At 38.7% G+C, this 21094-nt stretch overlaps 1 protein-coding gene across 5 annotated transcripts in view; it reads left to right on the top strand.

The window, feature by feature from the left end:
• SGCG (sarcoglycan gamma) overlaps positions 1-18427 on the top strand; it is a 96625-nt gene extending 78198 nt beyond the window's left edge. For all 5 annotated transcript variants that reach the window (XM_008630980.2, XM_017730773.1, XM_017730774.1 and 2 more), the window contains 2 exons: positions 13266-13389; positions 14873-18427. In XM_008630980.2, coding sequence (XP_008629202.1) covers positions 13266-13389; positions 14873-15046 — 298 coding nt within the window. In that variant the 3' untranslated portion in view covers positions 15047-18427. The remainder of the gene's footprint in view (positions 1-13265; positions 13390-14872) is intronic.
• The last annotated feature ends 2667 nt before the right edge of the window (positions 18428-21094 follow it).

The following is a 21094-nucleotide window of genomic DNA, read 5'->3' as shown; positions in this document are numbered from 1 at the left end:
GAGTCAACTTTTGCCAGAGTATGATTATATAGAGAGATATATGTTACCAGGATATGGGCATGTTTAATGGTTTGTGGGTATATGCTGAAAGTATTTCAGTATTCCCCAGGGAAACAGATGTATTCTAAACAAATGTATAATATTGGTATTAATTAAAACTTTGAATGTGTAATTAAAGAAGCATTGCTTTATATTTAAGTGAAATACCTGTCCAACACTTAAAAGCATAATAAAAGCTTAATAAAAATATTTATTAAAGTATTTACTGGTATGTGACTAACATATTACAGAATATTGATAATTTGAAGGACAATTATATGTTTTTCTAGGTATCTGGTTAGGGTAAATTACTGTACTGATGGTAGGCCTTTCCCTGTCTATATATTCATAATTAACATACACCCTTTAATTTTATGTCTGTTCTGTGGCATCCAATAACTCTACTTATGGAGTTATGGCTTCTACTTCTCTCTGATTCTTTCTGGTCTTATTTTTATCCTTTCCATTCCCCGTTGATAGTATTTTTTTCCTTTTGCAATTGAAGCATTTGCTATGGTTAAACTATGTAATAAGACAGAGAGAAAGCTGGAAACTGAAGTGGGGTTTTATGGCTGTATGAGTAAGAATTATGAAGGAAATCTAGACAAATGTATAGAAGCCAACCAGGGTAAAAACATTTGCCAAATAATTGTTTAATCATATTTGTAATGCTAATGCTTACATGCTAATTGCGTAAAAATGCCATCTAACTAATTGAAGTACAGTCATTTTGATTTGAATTCATTATGTAAATCAAAAGCCCAGTCAGTCAGAAGAGAATGAATTACATAATGGAAGGTAAGACTATGGTTATGATTCAGTGTTTGCAAGCACCTCTGCTCCCTGACTACTGCGATATTTCTACTGCTGTGTAATTTTATGAGCCCTGGCCTTAATTTGCTAGATATAAATTTGCATTCATACACTTTACTGCAATCAGGTTAACAAGGAACACCATCAAATACTGCTTTTGGAAGCTTTAAAGAATTTCTTTCCATTTATCTGATGGACTCAAATGTGTAAAAAGGTGTCGTTTAGAAGGACTGGATAGTACAGGGCATTGTGTTTATCATCTTTTCAGAAGTATTTCTGACTTGAATATTTTAAAAAACTCTATTAGCAAAGTCTTGTGTATGACAACACATCTGGTTGTCTTTTAAGCAGTGATTTTACCCGTAAATATTAATCCTAAAGTGAAAAGAATTTCGCAAGCACTCTCATAAATGGCTTTCATTTGCTGCGGTCATGTGGCTGATGTTCTTCCTAAAGCCTCAATTTTTCAGAGATGTCACTTAACGCATTAAAACCAACAAAAGTTGTTTCTGCTGCTTGTATGGGACAGTCATTTAAGTGTTTTCCATGGCTGCTTATGTCAGTAGCACAAAGAGCAAAGTTGTATTGATTAATGCACCTGTTGAACTGGGTCCCTGACAATGTCAGACTGCTCAGTGAGCTTGCTAAAGTGAAATTGTCATCAGTGACTACAGCATATTCCACCAGAGCACAAGCCACTGTGAAAACTTCGTTAGTGATTGTCACAGTTTTAGGCACCTTGCAGATGGGCACGTGGAGCCCTGTTTGTAAGCCTGATTGTGCTGTCACTGATACAAGTTGTAATACTGAGTTGAGCTGATCATCCCTTACATTATCTTTAGCCTACATACTTATCTGCACATGTATCAAGAGAATTGGGGAGGAGGCATGAAACAGGAGACACCCACCATAAGGATGTGGGTGTGGCAAACACTGGAAAAAGAAAAGGAAGCATTTCCTGATAAGAGTAACTTTTCCAAGATGCATTGCACATGTACATCATCACTACTCACTCCTTCCCCTCTCCCTCAGACTGTGTGCACAGTTATGGTACTTCAGCTGTGAGGACTCTGATGACAGTGTGGCACATTCAGCCACTGTACTAACAAATCACAAGAAGGAAAGGGTATGGCCTGCTTTTTGGCAAAGCCTCTTCACTTGAGTGTTTATTTTCGTGGAGAACATGTGAACACTATGAACACTGTGAACAGCGTGCACTGAAGAACTCCACTTACTTGAAATCTTTCTATGCTTCAGCATATTAAATAAAAATTTGCTTAGATACATATAGAAGAAAAGCATGGCAAATTTCAGCCTGGAAGAGAATTTTATGATATTTCTCATAAGGAAAGTGCTTAGCTCATTTTTTACAACAGTGATGCAAATGCTGTTATTATATGAGATTAAAATTTTATCATATAAGATGTTATTTTATAATATTATTAAAGTAATTTGAAAAAAATAGTCATGCTGGAAACATCTGTGATGTGCCAGATTTAATCACATTCACTGGGGCCTTGGTCATTTTTAATTACCTGGAGAATCAGCACATCATAAAATTGAGGTCATCACAGAGACCTCTTTTGAATTAGCTCTTACCACTCTTCATCACAACTGTCACTCTTGAGAGAAGCTTCTATTTTAATCATATCTCAGTCTTATCTTTAGTCTTCATTCCTTCAACAACTCTGCATTGAGTGACAGTGGGCAAACAGGAAAAAACACCTCAATATTTAAAATGGACAGAGAATTAGTAAACAAATAAGTACTCTGTGATAATCATATCTGTGGGGGTATACTTACAGCTTTTACCGGCTAGGCTGGTAGTTTAATGCCTTAGAAAGCCTCGAGCAGCCTAGAGGGCCAGCACGGGCAATCCAGCATTTCAGTAGCTCTAAAAGCGGCAAAATGGTAGCTGCAAATCCAATACCACCAGCAGAAGCAAAGAGGGAGAAATACAGCTCTTAGCTTGCTTAATTTCCCACAATTAGAAGCTTTCAAAGAAACAGAAGCACACAGATGTTCGCAGAAAGAGTTGCAAAGCCAAAAGAGCGCGGGCCCCGCCTTGGTCCTCTCTTTTATTCGGAGAAGGGGAAAGGGGAGGACTGGGGGCAGACCCGGGGTGAGCGGCCAGTCAGACACTGCTAAAGAGTTTGAGTCACATTTGGTTTTGCCCGCGCTTGGAACAAAGGGGTTCAGCTTGGGGAGGGGGAGGGGAAGCTCGGAGCAGGCAGCAACACATATCTGCTATGTTTTTTAATACGTTATAAATGTTGTTTTAAATTGCTTTTAGAGCCTTTTCAAAGTGCCATTAAAACTGGGAACTGTTTTATTCTCTTTTTAAGAGAACATATAACTGCATTTGTCCTAGAACTTTGAACGCTTCTTTTATGTTGCTTGCATTAAAAAAAAATCTTTTAACCAAAACCTTGGGAGCTGGAAACATCTGTTATTCAAATCTGGCTTTGTAATTGTGCTTGTGCACAGAGATCCCCCCTAAGCCATAAGCAGTGTTAGTGCCTGCTGTGCTTATGCTGAACAATTCCCTTGAATCCAGAATCTCAGAACTGAGCTTTACTAGAATCATCTGCTGCCACGCATTTCAGATTTACAGCATAAATACAGAACTAATGTGGAACACAGGCTATTTCAAGAAATAAACTGATAAGAATTTTTTGATTTAAATTAAAGGAAAGAAAAATGTGCTAAAGGAAACACCAGCTGACATCTTCAAGAGCGGCAGATACTCCCAACATTTAAGAATGGCACCCAAAAGGAATGGAGTGCCTTGGGGTTCTGCCCTTGATCATTATCCTTGATCATTTTTAGCATAAGACAAAATGAGCTTTAAAAAACCCAATAGATTTATTTATTTAAAAATCAACTGTGCTTCCTATGCATATGGAGTAGGGCTGAAAACTGAAAACATACAAAAACCTCTTCAGCTGCATGTGCCTAACATTTTTTGTGATTCTTCATTTTTCATAGCTGATGGTTCAGCACACACTCCTGGTTACCATTCAGATCTTGCATATTTAGGCTGCATTCATACGACTGAGTCCAAATCTAGAGGACCTATGTGTGCCCAGAAAAAGCAGACGCATCTCAGATGCCCATCCAGGTTTAGAATACTTCTCTCTATGCGAGCAAAACCATTCATTTGTTCATTTGTTCATTCGTTCATTTTCACTGAAGTGGAAAGGGATCCTCCCACAAGCCACCTGCACAGAGACTAATATCCCTGGAGCATGCTCCCAGGGGTTTACAACTGTTTGGGCAGATGTTCAGGTGGAATTGATTCAATTCATTTGGACATCTAGGTGCAGATACCTGTACCACATCTCATCACCTTTTGGTGGAAGGCAACAGATACTGTGAGGGCATTTTACAGAGATATCTAAAATAGATTAATTATGCTCTAGCAGTAGCTATTTCTTTATATTAATTTGCAGGATGCACAGGGGATCAACTGCATTTCTTTAGAGGAACTGCGCACTTGCCAACTACTCCATGTTTGGTTAAGGTCTGAAGAAATGAAAATTCATCATAAGAAACAAAGCACTGGGAAGCAAGTGCTGGGAAATGTTCAAATTGCAGAATAAAGCTTTTCCACTTGTAACCCAGTATTTCATAAATTCATCTAAATTCCTAATCATAGTTTGTATAACCATGCAACTAGGATTAGAAAATGCTGCTAATTACTGGCTCTTGTTTGATACCACACATGAGGCAATGAGTCCTTCCAAGCTAATAATTAGCTTGGAGGCCCTGACAGTGCTATGACTTTTTCTTTTCAGGAAAGTCATGACACCATCATATTTACCTAAAAGAAGTATCCTTTCTTAGTTGGTAAAAATCCATGGTTGTTGTTATACTCACTAAAGACTTGGAGAATTTCAAATACAGTCTAAATGTTTTCATTGCTATTAAGTTTCTGGATCTCTTCTTCCTTCAAAACCTTCTTCGTATCTTCTGCATCAAATTCAGTCTTCTTTTTTATAATAGTCTTGATAATTGTGCATCTGCCTGCCATGTATTTACATTTATATTTATTATCTTCTACAGTTGTTCCCTTGGCTCCTGCAATTCTTGTTTTGAGGATTTTTCTGGTTTTCTATTCTACTCTGCACACTCATCTCCTATGTCTTCCTGTAACTGACTTATTCCTTAAAGCTTATGAATATTCAAATGTGTATCAAGAAAATAACACGATCTCTCTTTTCTTCTAATCTTGGATCATCAGATTGCCCACAGCCTGAAACACAACAAAGGATGAAAATCTTATATTGTTAGTGCTTTTCTTTCATAGAGTCCTTAACACAGACATCATTAGAGAAACACAATCCAGTTTCGTTTCCTGGGTCCTGCATCTCTAATGTTGGAATACGTAAAAGTTAGACACCCTGATGCAGCAGTAGGGCAAGTAACAGACTTGACTCCATATCGAAGATCTTTGAGCTATAAGATTTGTAATAAATCCATGGATAAAATCATTTAAATATAGGAATAAATAAGGATAAATGGATTCATTTATCTATGGGAAATTCAACTTACAATAGGATCTGATTAATTATGATTTCATTTTCATACAATTATTGTCTTAATGTAAAAAGCACAGAGTCTATGATCCATTACTGCAGTGGCTCAATATTCTAAAAGGTCACTATGAGATTGGTTTAACTTTAGAAAATGCATTTCCTATAGGGTGGTTATTTGAGCCTAGTGAGTATTTGTGATCTGATTTCTTGGTTTCTCCATTCCACAATTTTGTCATTTCACTGTGACTCCCCGTCATTCCAGCCAAGCTCAGTAAGCCCAGCTGTGCCGTGTATGATGAAAACCCCTTCCCAAGAGTTGGAAGAAAGGGAAGTATGAAAGTGGTTCAGTGAGGTTTTTTCCCCTCCAGATACAAGAACTCAGCCCTGAAATGGTTGAGTAATGAAGTGCTCCTAGGCCTTACCAACACAGCCCTGTGGGAGGGGAGTCTAATAAACATGAAAGAAGGGATCCTGCTGCAGTATTACACATGCCATACAGAAGTCCTGTACTGCTGTAAGTAATGACTTGCTTGTGCCTCACACATTAGGACTGACTGTCTATGTGCATGAACCTGATTGTCTGGAGAAAGAAGACCAGCAGAAAAAGCAGAGCCTTCTACAGCATTGTGTAGTTATTTCAGGGTAGTTCTCCTGTTATTAAAGTATTTGGGATGTTTCAGTGCATTACAAGGTACATTTCTGTCTATTTTCAGAGGTCAGAGATGTTACAAGCTGTCAGCAAAGCACAGCACATTTTGAGACTTCCCCGAGTGATTGGAGACAAAAGATGGACCTTCCAAAATGACATTTACATTAATGCATTTAAGCAGTAAGCAGAAGAATCAAGAAAAAAATCTTTAAAAATCTTTAAAAATTTCTTTAAAAGTCAAATTAGAACAAATTGCTGTATCATGTTATAGTCTTTGAGTTACAACACAGGGTCACTGAAGATTTTTTTTAAAAAGCTTCAGAATTCCTGGAAAAATGATGTGCTTTGTGAACAGCTGCTTATATTCCAGCCAAATAGTTTTTCTCTGATGGAGTTCCTGTGTACATACAGTTGCCTCTAAACAGACATTTTCTTAGTATGTTTATCTGAATTCAGTTGTATCCTGTGGGTTTTCTTAAAATGTTATCAGACAACTTTTCTGTATTTTCACAAGAGACTGGTGATCTTTTTTATTACTGGCACAAAAACTTTATTTGACTTAATAATTTTGTCATAGTTAAGTTGAAAGTACAGTTTTAATATTAAGCTGCATCTCATGCTACTCTAAATTTTCCTGTAAGTTTTTCTGCAATGAAAGAGCCAGATTACTTGGTAGAAAATTAATAAATGTTCTTTTTTTTAAATTTAAGATAATCACTGTTAAATTTTGATTAATCAAAAACATACTGGTTTGCGTATTACATTTTATTGTGGCATAAATAATAATTTAACTTAGTGTTCAGTGTAAAGGAGCTGTGGATATTTACATTGGTCTTACTGAAACAGAATATGTGTCCTAGCGCAGGCAACTCTCAAAGGCAATAATGCTTGGAAAATTATTTTTTTGAACTAAGCTACAAAAATTGGGAGATATATTATAGCCATTGACCAACTAATGGACTTGAGAAGGAAAAATGGATGCAGCTTTTCAGCCAATTTTTCTCATTATGTTTCATTTAGTTTAACTCAGTGAAGTTCAGATTTAGAATATCAAAGTGAACGAAGGAAGTATGGAAGACAATATCATCCAGGTGGGAAGCGATTATTCCACCTCTAAATGAAGGAAATCAGTATATGTGATGCAAAATCGGTCATTTTAGAAAGAAAAATCAGTCAGCATTTGAAAGATTCCTAGAAGTTACGTCAAATCAGAATTTTGTGCTAAGGCTTGACTAAGTAACTGCTGTATTTTCATTATGATGCTGAAACTGATCGGGGAAGAAGATTTAATGAGTCATTAGTATTTTCTATTCTTTGACACTCAATAAGAGCTGTCACAGTTTACTGCTGAATACTGATACTTCCATGTCCTTAAGATAGACACAGTTGCTGGAATATGCTGTGAAACTCATTTTTCCTCTTTGCAAGGAGATGTAATTTTAGGAGCCATTCCAAAGAAAATACTTTTACAAAATATAGAAATGAGGCATGTACTGAGACTGAGATCTCAGTCCTGTTGTTTTGTCCTTCTTTGCCTTTGGACCTCCTGGCAAGCAACCAAAAGCCACAAGGCAGAACACCAAGATCCTCAGCTTTGGGTGATCATATTCTTCTTGCTACATCCTGATCGTCCTCCCCACTCGCCTGACCTCAAAATAGCAAGCTGCTGGGAGATAAGTGGATATGGGTGAGGATTGGCAGTTGGCATTCTCTGCGCCTGCTCCTCACTCTCCACCTCTAGAACTCCAGCCCAGTTTTGCTCAGCTCATGTCAACAGGAATCCAGCTTCCTCATAAAGAAGGGATATGGTTTGAAATTGCGTATACTGCACCATAAATAAACGCTGACAGTCTCTTTTTCCTGTGTGACTAGTGCATGCTCTGCTTATGGTTTACTCTCTTACAATGTCTAGCTGCATGGCTGGGGAATTAGACTGCCTTCCAGACTAATCAAAAAGTCAATATACTCCTATTGCCTTTTAAAGGTTAACGTGCATTCACAAAGCAGGCCTCAAAGCAGACATCTACAGAGAGTCAAGGCCAATTAAGCCCACAAAATCCTCTAGGTTGCTTTTTTGCCTTTCAGAACATTAGTTCCTAGACAGGTTAAAGATTTTCCTTTTTCCCCTTTTTTCCTCATGTGTTTTTTTTTTTTTCCTCTTCATTTCTTGCCTTTTCTATTCATCCTCTGCTCCATGACCTCTAGTCACTGCATAATTTAATTTCTGTTCCCCTTTAACCTTTACAAAGTCAGATAAACTCTGTGGCAGGTGTTCATGGCAGGATTTCTTTTTCCATGCCAAAGGTAAGCGAGGGTTTCTTCCTTACTTAACAATGTGAAAAAGATGTTTGATTATAGAATCACAAAATGGTTTGGATTGGAAGGGTCCTTAAAGGTCATCCAGTTCCAGCTCCCCATCATGACCCGGTACACCTTCCACTAGACCAGGTTGCTCGGGACCCTATCCAACCTGACCTTGGACACTTCCAGGGGTGGGGCATCCACAGTTGTTGGGTGCACTACAATATTAGAGGTAGTGCCTATCCTGGACCTGTTCAGTCCAGTTACAGTAAACCTGACCTTCCCTAGGTGGGTGCTGGGAAGAATGCCTACAGATGGGCAACTTCTATCTAAGGTCATACCAAGGAATTCTCTTCCCATTGAATTCAGGAGAGATGATGACTCATGAGCTGGAAAAGTCCAAAAGGGGTCAGAAGGAAAGAATTAACAATTACCCAAGAGCAAGCTGGTTCCTCTGTCCTGCTCTAAGGGTCAAGCAACCCCAAACTTCAGTAGGAAACTTGTGGTACTCTTTCTGCAATGCTAGAAACAGCTTTCTAGTGCCTTGTGGTACTTAAAAGATCTGTAAGGCATCCTTCTTACTCCAGCCAGACCAGGATGAAAAAAGAGATCGGTATTCCTGCAGCATGCACAGGCAGTGTCAGCTGCTTCTTTACCAGGACTGCTGCGGGCTGTCGCTGCCCTCACATCCTCCCTAACAGCCAACTGAGCAATTTCTGGTGATCTGGCATCTCCACAAGTTAGCAACATGCTTATAGGAAAAGGGGAATCTCCAAGCCTTTAGGTTGTCGGGATGGTTTCAAATCCAGACCCTGGATGCTGTCGAGGTTCCCTCAGAATATTTTTCGCACAGTCCTTCATTAATTATTTAGCACACCTCAGCACCAAATTTCCTTGGCAGCCAGACAAGACAGTATAGTTGACTCCTGGAACTGTCTTACCAACTAGTAAGAAGACAGCAATGAAAATACTACCTTTGCTGTAATCAATTGCTTTAGTTGCAATGGACTATGGAGAACCAATATCCAGCAAATGACAGAGCTGTAAAATATTAACAGGGCTCACCTATTCCCTCACCCTTCCCTGCCTTTCATAAGATGACGTGGTACAGTTTCCCTGGCTGCAGGGATTGGGGTGAAGGGGAGCAAGGCAAAATACCTATTCTGCAGGTGAGCCCAGGTATGGCTTGCATTGCCTTACAGTCCATGGATAGGTCTGCTTGAGTGTCTGAAGTTGAACTAGAAACATGCTTTTGAGGGAGATCTCCCAATGGCCTGAGCTCTCCACATCTTGATTTTCATTGTGGAACTGTTTTGGGTACGTGGACAGGGTGACATTTGGGTTAAACTAATCTGAAATCTGTGATCTCCTGGAGAGCACCCAATGTGCTCCAACCTTTCCGGGCATCCAGTAGGCAATGGCTAGTCCAGAGTACTCCTCAGGATGCATATAATGGGCTGTCAGGTCCTTGGCATCAAATGTTGTGGTGTCCAGATCAATTTCTCTTGCACCACACCCCTTGCTAATTGACCGTGGCAGCTACCGCAGTACCTAGAAGCTACTCATGAGTACAGAATCCATCTTCCCAAGTGAGATAGAGGCTGTGACAGATGTCACATTTAGGACAGCACATTACATAGATTAATTCCCCTAGATAGTAAAGATCATTCACTTCATCCTCTTAAATGTAATTTATGTGTCTGTAATTTTTAAAAAATGATAAAGCGACTGGTAACAAAATATTCCCTCATCATTCTAATGCACGAATTCAAACACTATAAAATGACCAAAAACTCTAAGACAATTAATTTCTGCCCTCTTACTCTCCAAGCACCCTCCAGCATTTACAAGCAAACTGAATTCCTGTTTTGCCAGGACACCCGAGGGATGCACATCAGTGTGGGGTCTGAGAAGGGACATTCAAACTCAAGGTTCAACTCAGGCTGTTTCTACACTAGGTGGCTGGACTTCAGATGCGGAACCTTTGAATGCTGTACAGAGAAATGCGTCAGTAGTGTTAGTGACTCTTGCCTTTGCTAGAATCTCACACAGTATAGTTCATGTCACTGATTCACAACAGTTTGCATTGCCAGGAAGCTTCATTGACATGCTTTGTTACAGTGTGGATACTTCAACACGTGTATTAGACAACAACGCTCGTGGAAAAGAAATATCTATGGACGGATTCTTGGTAGATGTTTCAGAGATGTTTATTTCTCCAGCCGCATGGCCAGGGCTCTGCCAAGGAACTGCTCAATCACGGGACCCGAGGGTCCTTTGCCTGCACAGGGGAACACAAAACAACCAATGGGGAACGAGGCTGACCAGGGGATAGGGAAACCCCGTGTCTCCCCACCGGGGCCCCTCTCCCAGGACCCCACGGCAGGGGGGACAGGACCCCAACAGTGCTTAATTAGGCAAATCCACCCTGAGCTAATCTGGAAATAGGACCTTCATAAACAGCAGAAATTTAGGTTTGTGATTAATATAGCAAAAGTAATTCTGCAATGTAATTTAAATTATATGTATGTCATATCATAAATCTAAGTGCTTCCGAAGTCTGTAGGCTTCTTGCCAGCACTAATTTTGGTAGGAAGTAATAAATATTTCTCTCATGTTTGATCGCTTTTCAAAGGTCTGATACACGCTCAGAAATTTGTCCCAGTCTGCAGTCTTGTGATATTCAATAGAGCTTAAAAATAAAAATTTATGCCTATGTATACATTGCTTACATAGGTGAAATACTTTACAAAAGAACATGAGCTATTTCAATGTTTAAAGCTTTTCGTTAAGACAAACTAAGACAAGTTATATTCAAGTACCTTGACACTAACTTAAGAAAATATATTAGATTTTAAAGACTGAAAATAGAAACTTTGTTTAATTTTTCAGTATATAATGCGTACAAATGTGCACTGAAAAATATTCCCATGAAGCAGACCTGCCATATTAATCACTCAGGGAAGAACTGATTTTCCATTTCATAGAAGTATAAATCTAGAGATCTAAGGCAAAAATTCATACAAAAGTTGTTAAATCCCAGACACTGCGCAATAAATTACTAATACTATATTAGTTGTCTGATGCAGAACAGACTCGTACTCATGCCCTTGTACACAGCATGATCATGACAAAAGTTTGTGCCATCTCAGATTTATGGGATAAGGCATCAAATTATTTTATGGATATGGTCTCAGTATGGGACCATGATGCATTTGCCCACTGTTAGTATTTTATTTATTTATCAATCTGGAGTTTAAGCTAATTGAGGGTGATGAACCCAGGAGGTGTCAGGGAGAGGCAGATGATAGAAACATAAAGTCGTAGAATGATTTGGATTGGAAGGGACCTTTGAGGATCAGAGAAGATAGAATCTTCTGCTAACTCTGGCCAGCAATGATAAGCCAATATTGCTTGAGCTATTTTCAGATTTGAGGATAAAAAATGAAGTTTCAGTGACTGTGCTTAGATATCATGGATTTAGGATTTAAGCATCAGCTGGATTTAGCTTCTTCAGAATTGGAAGACACAACTGAAGTTTCTCACAAGCACAAACTGTCTTCTTTTAAGTTATGGTTTTAATGAAGTAACAGGAAAACAAAAAGAAAAGGAAGAACTGAAATAAATTAGTAAATTAGACAGATGCATCAAGATTGTGTGTAAAATTTAATTCCTGCCAATGATTGGCAGTCAGAGTCTGGACTCACTACGCAATGCATTCCCAGTAAAGGATCTGCTGGGGCACAGCTTCCACTCGCCCGGACTGGCAGCTGTGGAGCACCTGTGGAACCAGCACAGGATCTTCTGGGAGTGCATGCACACACACACAACCCTCTACATTTCTAAAAACACAGTGGGTGAGAACATGCAGACTTGGGAACAGGGATGTGAGAATGTGTTCTGCAATGTGGGTGCAACCCACATTCCACATTCTTTTATACGTCTAGGGAATAGGAAAGCTAACACAGATGCAAACAGGGACCACCAGTTGTCTCACTTTCTCTAGCCTTCATATTCACCTGTTTAGTGTTGGCTGGTGTCATCAGGAAGGGTAAGTGAATATTCATGATCAGAACCTAATAGGTATGAATTCTGATCCTGCAGTGCCTCCAGATGAAGCAGTTCTAGGTAATGGTCAAAAGAACCAACATAATCACTAGCTTATTGCTAAGATTGGGCTTTTTCTTTCCTTCTCATGATTTTTAATTAGTACTTCTATCCCGGTTACTTAGCATGGAAATGATACCAAAATTCTGAAGAAACAAAGCCTTATCTCTTTGAAAAGTAAAAATCATTAATCCTGCACAGCTGATCCGATGAGGTGATTACTCAGATAATACAGTACCTTCCTGCCATCTTGTGGCACTGCAGAGTTTGCAACTCTCTGTTTGTTACATTGTATAATTTTTATTTCAAATTAAGTTAACAGTTTTTAAGTTTCCGTTGTCATCTAGTTAAACAACACACACACACACACGCACACACTCCCTGAGTGAAATCTTGGTCCAACTAATAGCAGTGTCAAAACTCTTGTTGATAGAAAGAATTTCCAGGCTGTATTACTTGTATTAATTTCAATGTCTTACTATGCCAAAAATGAAAACAAATTGAAACTAAATAATGTAAAACTGGGTTTCAGTTTAACAGATTAAATTACTGTTATACTGAAATAATCTGTAGTTGTGTATTAAATAATGCCTTGCATTTGTATTATGAATTAATCTATATTTTTCGTTTGGGATGCTTTGTTGGTTTTTGAAATAGCTGCCTCCTTTTTCAAGTCTACCTGAAGAAAAGGGAAGCTGCATCTTTTATATGACTCCAGGCAAGAGTCTGCCAGGGCTTGTTCAATGTTTACTTATTTTTCTAACATAAAGGAATGTATGAGATTGTGCTACTGTCTGATTTCCTGCTCCTGCCTTTAGGCTGGAATCACCAACTCGGTCTTTGAGCATGGATGCACCACGAGGAATTAATATCAAAGCACAAGCTGGGAATATTGAAGCTCTTTCCCAGATGGATATCAAACTACACAGCAGTGATGGTGTGGTGAGTACAAGCCCTTCTTTTCCGTAACTGCAGTTGATCTTCTGTGTGACTATACTCCAGTTCTTTTTTTTCAAGTCCTGTTAATTCCTCAGGTTTTAGGTGGCAGGATATTAAAATTATTAGTGCCAATAATAAAACTTCTATTTATGTAAAAATAGTACCAACAGACATAATGTTATATTAGCTTAGAGAGGTGCTTTCTAATAAATTTTGGATAGCGCTTAGCTCCCCACTAGCACAGTGACCCCAGGCACCCCAGTGGGGAATCTTGGCTCAGCAGCAGACACAGCTCCAGGGTGGCAAAATTAAGGAGTGAAGCTCTGCAGACATCATTAGCAGCAGGCAACATGCAGCAGCCTATTTATCCCCTCTGCAAGGCTGTACTGTGCCAGTTCTTCTGCAGAGGAACTGCAGACCAACCCATGCCCATCCTTAACAGCTGGCTCAGCAGTGAGGCCTCAGCACTCAGGCCAGGACAGACTGGGGCCCAGCAGCAGCGCTTTGTCCTGCTGTTCTGTGCATGGGCAGGGACCCTGTCACTATCTCATATCCTAGAGTGAGTTGTGCTGGAAGGGACCTTAAAGATCATCCAGGTCCAAATTCCCTGCTATGGACAGGGACACCTTCAACTAGACCAGGCTACTCAGAGTTCAATACAACCTGGCCTTGAACACTTCCAGGGATGGGGCATCCACAGCTTCACTGGGCAACCTGTTCTGTGCCTCACTACTAGAAGAATTTTATTTTTGTATATATTTAATCTAAATCTATCTTTTTTCAGTTTAAAACCAGTATCCCTGATAAGGAGTCCCTCCCCAGCTTTCTTGTAGGCCCCCTTTAAATGCTAGAAGGCTGCAGTGAGGTCTCCCCAGAGCCCTCTCTTCTCCATGCTGAACAATTCCAATTCTCTCAGCCTTTCCTCATGGGAGAGTTGCTCCATCCCTCTAAACATCTTCATGGCTTTCCTCTGGACTCACTTCAGCAGGTCCATGTCTTTCTTATGTTGGTGGCCTCAGAGCTGGATGCAGAGGGGCAGAATCCCCTCCCTCGCCCTGCTGCCCACGCTGCTCCTGTTGCAGCCCAGGGTGTGATTGATTTTTTGGGCTGCGAGCGCACATTGCTGGCTCATACATAATTTTTTATCCATCAATACCCCCACATCTTTCTCCTCAGAGCTTCTCTCAATCCATTTATTACCCTGCTTGTATGCATTTTTGGGATTGCCCCAACACGGGTGCAGGACATTGCACTTGGCCTTGTTGAACTTCAGGAGTTCTCTGCTAATGAAGAGGGTGGGCACCAGCTTATCCCTATCCTGTTTATGTCTGCCAAGAGCCTAGGGCGCAGAGAAACTTTGTATATTACAAGTCCTGGATAGAAGGCCATTCTTGAGCCTCTGCCTAGCCAAATTCAGCTTGTCTCATGGCACGTTACTGCTTTATCATCTCTAACAAGCCCATTTGTCCTGCTTTTTCCCACACAGCTTTTGCTCGATGCTGAAACTGTGCGACTGCCCAAGTTGCCTGAGGGTGCAAGGGGTGGATCTGGGATTTCTCAGGGGCTCTATGAAATCTGCGTGTGTCCAGATGGAAAGCTCTACTTGTCAGTGGCCGGCGTGGGCTCCACTTGCCAAGAATACAGCCGGGTCTGCCAGTGAGGCACCCGAAAAGGCCACACACCCCCTTGCGCATCTGCATTTTGTATTATTGCTGAAGAGCATTACTGAAAGCTTATTTTTCAGCATTTTAAAAACAGAGTACTTCAATTTAGGAAACAAATCTGCATCTACGATTCTGGAATACAGGGTGTAAGGGGAAGAAGAGCACAAATGACATTTCCACTTCAGAAGAATGACTTGAATCAAATAACATGTTTTGTCAGTAACACTTGGAAAACAGCCTTACAGAGAGCATAAAAAAATAAAACAAATATGTTTCCTTGCTGAACTATTATTCGGTCAGATGATTATGTCATTGTTCATACTTTTGAGATCCGTGGGTTTTTTCTCTCACTACATGTAAACACTTACTGTATTAGTGGGTGATATTGATTTGAGGGAACTACTTGAATTATTTGTAAGACAAAGCATTATTTGGAGAATTCAGAAAGTGCCAGCAAATGGTCTATGCAATTTTGTTCTTGCAATAACACAAGATAGAAAAATGCGATATCTGTATAAGTTCTGTGCAAAAGGTGTAAATTTGCTAGTAGCTTTGTATTTTTATTTGGCAACATATATGCTGATTTGCTTATTACTGAGATTCATATAAAAATAACTAATGCAAAAAGCTCCAGAAGTCATTAAGGCCTCCCTGTGTCTCAAATCCATTCACTATACAACAGAGAAATATGTTAGTATATTTTATAATAGCAATTGTTTGTTCTACTGCCTGTACCGTCATATTCATTTATATCCTTTCTTATTTTAGGGTATGCTAATTCAACTAGGCAATCTGTTGTGCCAGCTGGAGTAGTAAAAAGAAAAAAAAAGTATCTTCAGATTGTCTGACACAAGGAACTACTTGGGCAGTGGGAAAAAAATCCTTTCATGCAGCCCACAGATTTCAATTAAGAGGAATATTTCATTTCCATCTGCACTTGTTGACTGGTATTTCTGATTCTGTCATCACAAACAGAGAGAGTAAAACTGCTCTTTATTATTTTTTACATTAGGACTTTGGATACAAAATAAATGCTCACCAGAGCTGACGAAACCATTTATTGGCCTTGTAGAGAAACACAGCTGCAGACCCGTTCCCCTGTACGGTGTTGCACTGAACACAAATAAATTGTTTGCACACCTCTGGGTAGCAAGATTTGTATTTAGTAGTCTGTTGTTTAAATCTCATGGGTTTTTAATTCCTTTGATGCTGTTTTGTATATACTTGATGATCTTATTATCCAGGAAGTAGCTATCACATAGTGCCTTGGTGTCTATTTACAAAAGGATTTTAACCCATGGTGTTAGTAAACCATGAATATCCAACTTTTGGAAAAAAAATAGTCATCATCCTTAAAACAGGAGAATCAGAACAAAATTATTACTAACTTTTTTAAAGCTTGCTACTTCAGCTCTGGTGAACAAGGGAAGAAAACCAACACTCGGATGAGATCCCAGATACACACAAAAGCCTGAGTTGAGAAAGAGTCCTCATTTAACATTTTCCACTATTATTGTGGTAAAGCCCAGGGCAGTCCCTGCTTCAAGGGCTGCCTTTGCAATTTCTCCAAGAGTCTGATGTACAGGACTGAAATTGCCCTTCAGCAGCAGAGTGGAGCCCTCAGCAGTTAATGCAAACTCAAAGAGCTTCCATATAGCAAGTAGGAAGCACTAAAGGTGAGCTTAAGCGAGTGAAGCAAGGTTTCAGTGTTATCTGGAGGGTGCTCCAGTTGCTTTTACACTGCCTAAAGGAGAAGCAGGAAGCCACACATCTTCCATAGCTGAAATTCCCTTTTATTGGGCTTAGACTCACTCACTCCTGTCTTCAGGAGTGAGTCCAAGGCTGTTGGCCATAAGGAGAGAAATGTTTATCTCCACAACTGTATCTCTTGACTATATCTGTCTCTACAACTAAGCCAGCAGCGGAGGCACACTGTAACAGAAACCTGTCTTCAGTGTTCCTTTAAAGTCAGTTTAGGTGGTTTCAGCTCCATGCACAAGATTTTACAAACCAAAACACGAGCAGCCTTCGCTTATTCATTGGATAGAAGACATGAATATTAAAATAAAGGTCAGCAAATACCCTTGCCTGTACCAGATACCTAAAAACTGCTGCTACAACTTGGAGGACTGTCACGTCACCAGTCTCTTATAAGTGTCATACTAACAACAAAACTGGGACTTGAGTCCTTAATTTCAGCCATTGTTCTGACATCAAGGAACATATGCCCACTTCCATGGGGTATCAAACAAATCATTCACCTAATCTAATCCATAAATGTTAGCCAGATACCGCAAGATAGTTACCATCTTGCTTGTTCTGCTGACAATGGAAGCACAGCATTTTAAGTTATACATTTTAAGCTTTTGTTTTGGAGGCACATTTTCAAATGTGATTTGCCATTTAATTCAGAGCCAGGGAGGGAACTGCAGCTTTCCAGGCCAGAATCACCTGACCCTTGAAGAGCTAGGAAAGTCAGGGTGCAGTCCCCTGGCTGGTAACACTACTAAGCATTATGGCACCTCACTTAGATACTGCAATAACTACCACCTTTCTTGTGGAGATAAACCTTCTGGATATGCTTCAGTTCACAGGTGGATTCTGAGTAGTACCGAAAACTAAAGACATCTGCTGTACCCTCAGCACTGCCGTCACCCCAATCACCAACCTGACCCTTTTCATTGCTTAAATTTCAGTCTTCTTTTCATTATGCTACAACATTGACATCAGAAGTATTGTTGCAGTATAGAAGTTGTGCACATTTTTTAAAGCATGAATGGCAACATCTTGTCACTGAATGTTTTTTTTCTTTTTGGTGTGGTTAGTAGAGAAACAAAATTTATGCTAAAATTACCAGAGTAATCAGCTGATGCTACAATCTGAATTGCTGTTAATCTCAATATAGCTCATACATCACTAAATTATCATTTCTGATATCTTCATGTGGATGTCTGTACCTCTCTAATACTTCAAAATTACTGTTTCTACTTGAATCAAACTTCAGTAAATAGTTACAGATTAACAGAAAATTATGGCACAGGGAAGTGAGAGTATGCAGTTCTCTAGTTTATTTCCAAAAGTATTATCCAAATGGAGAAGAGGAAAAAAATCACTACCAGCATAGTGAACTGATTTGTTTGCATATTTACTCCCTCAAAAAGAATTATTTACAGCAGTTCTTGTAATTGGTTGCAATTGTTACACAGTGGAAAAATGATAGTAAAACTTCACTGGTGATTGCCCAAACATGAGCCTTTTTGTTTCCATATCACAGTCCTTTAGTATTTACATTTGTCTGTCTTTATATAGCTTTACACAAAAGGAAATTGCAAGAATTGGGAACTGAGTTCTTGAATAAACTTTATACATTTTGAAAAGTCTGTTTCTCCTTCTGTATCCAAATGAAACACAGCTTAAATGAATGTTTTCATTTTTAAAACAAAATTATTTTTCCAAGACTAAGAATGTGAAATGTATGTTATTTAAAAATACAAACAAAAGTCTTGGTCCCAACGAAAAATGTACCTTGCAGAATTTAGAAAATGCTTTACAATTAGTTTCACTGGACATCTAGAATTCCGTTGTCTTAATCAGTAGTAGGTGAAAGGAAACAAAGAAATTATGCCAGTGCTACTGAATTAATCATCCAGAAAACAATCCAAAGAAAAGATAAACAGTTTTGATTAAAAATTCATTGACAAATCCCTTCATGTGACAAAAATGTGTGTCTTCTTCAAATGAAAACATTTACTTTGGCTGCCAAGTTTAATTATTTTTGAACTATTAGTTCTGCCTTTGTTCCCCAAGACCAATCCAGCCTTTCTCAAAGAGTTTAGATACAGCAACAGAAAATCTCAAAGGTGGCACTACCCTCCTCTACTTTAACTGGAGAAATTACAATAGATTTAATTACAGCTTTATTTAAAGCAATCCAAGTATACCAGTACCAAGTGAATGCAATCCTTACACCAAGTTTTAAATCCTGTTTCACAAATCATTATAACAACTTTACTGATAATGATCTGAGTACAAATCTTGCAAAACTGCATTTTTTACACAATAAACCATTTATTTTTCCTCTGGTAGTCAACTACACAAAAATCCATTTCCTTAACAAAAAAAGAACAAAAAAACCCTCAAACCTTTTTCTTGTCACTAATTGCTGAGGCAAGTGTCCCGTGCTTTTTAGAATAGCTGTGTATGCCATTGTTTGAGAGGAAAGCTTTTAAAGCACAAGAAGATAGTAACAAGCCTATTGAGGCTTATTCCGACTGCAGTTCCCTAGATTTAAGCTGCCCAACGTATAGTTAAATCAGCTTCCTATACCACTGACTTCTTGTTAAACTCCTCAACTGTAATCTTGGGAGACAAGACTACTGAAGCTGCTTTTCCTAGATGAACTCCTGCTACCTTGGAAGGTAGGAGAAAGACCTGAATGAAAAGACATTTTTTCAATTGAGAACTCATTTAATGTGCAGAATTGCCTGTTAAATATATTTTTCTGGAACCTACATGCTAACATTTACTTCTACAGACCCTTATTACAGAACCATCACATCCTAACTGTTCTAAGCTTCCATACCTGACTTAGACACATTGCCAAGTCTCCCAGCTGAGCCGAAAGGAAGAATCAATTAAGCATTTCATTTATTTTTATTTTTAATCAGGAATTAAATGGCACTTACAAAATCCTGTTCTATCAGGTCTTTCCTGGTCTCACAAAGCCTCTTTATTTAGGCTAGCTGTTACAGTGAGTTAAGCCAATAAGAAACTAAGAGACTTCCAACTGAGAGACCACTCTTGCCTGTCCGTCTGCCATGTGTAAATTTTATTGTTAGTTTCAGTTCAGGAGTAACAGAATAAATTAGTTTTTCTGTGTCATTCAAGTTTTCTTTCTCAGCTTGGTTCAGTATTTAAAATTGCTTCAGGCCATTAGCTTCCTAAGAACTGGGACCATTTTCTTTCTCACAGTGTCAGCGCTCAACAATACATACAAAATAAACAAAGTAATTATAACAGAATAGTTCAGTGGTTCTGCACAGCCATTTTAACAGTTCATAATAATAATACTGGCAAGGGAACATAGGTTGCTTATAAAACACAGTTACACACTTAGAAGATTTTCTTTCTCAAGAGCTCACGTAAAAACAGGAAAGTGTTCGTGGTGCTCCTGTTACACGTTTGCATGCTGCCGTGATACCTCATGTTTTAGCTCCATTTAAAATGAAAAGCATGAGAACTGTTTCCTTTTCAAGTATTTTGCTTACCCTGAATACTATCCATCTGACTTAATGCACAAAGCAAGAACCACAAAGGAATCTATTTTAAAAACATAGGGAATTAACTAAACTGATTTATTTCATGGCACACTGGGATTTGTGTTTTACTTACATGCTATTTATTGCAAAAAATCAGCAAAATGTACAATTTCTTTGAGAAAACTGCAAACATTTGTCATTGCAAGAAAAAAGCATGTTTCTTTTTCAATAGTATTTTAATATTTGTACAATTTTTTAGAATTAATCAAAAAAAGATTGTGAATTTACCTATATAAAAGCTTCAAATAATAGGTAAAGTTAGCCTACATAATAAAACCAAAACACATCGGACTGAAATATATGTTTGCATTTTTCTTTACTACATTTATGGCACTTAATTTAATAGCAGAAATAATAATAGGGCTCCACAATCAGAAGCAGTATCATTTTTCAAACATCACATTTCTTTGAGAACAAGGCCTTTATAATTTACTCAAAACTGAAGCAGACCTCACTGTGATTTTTTATTTTTGTATTACAGCACTATCACAGCTGTGCAAGCTTGCTGTTGGTTTATTTTCCTTTGTATTCTGTAAGTTAAATTGCAGTTTCACTGTGCTGTCAAGTAGACAATTGTAACAGCATACCACCAGAAAACGTTTAACATTTATGTTTAATGTGGCTGATCCAGCTAAGAAAATCCTTTCATTTAGCATTATCCTTCCTTTTTTTTTTTTTACATTTTTTTTTACAAAAAGCTAACATTGAACATACTGCATGACATTA

The sequence above is a fragment of the Corvus brachyrhynchos genome, unplaced genomic scaffold (genome assembly GCF_000691975.1).
Source record: "Corvus brachyrhynchos isolate BGI_N302 unplaced genomic scaffold, ASM69197v1 scaffold363, whole genome shotgun sequence".
Taxonomy (NCBI): Eukaryota; Metazoa; Chordata; class Aves; order Passeriformes; family Corvidae; genus Corvus; species Corvus brachyrhynchos.
This window is presented reverse-complemented; position numbering and strand designations above follow the sequence as displayed.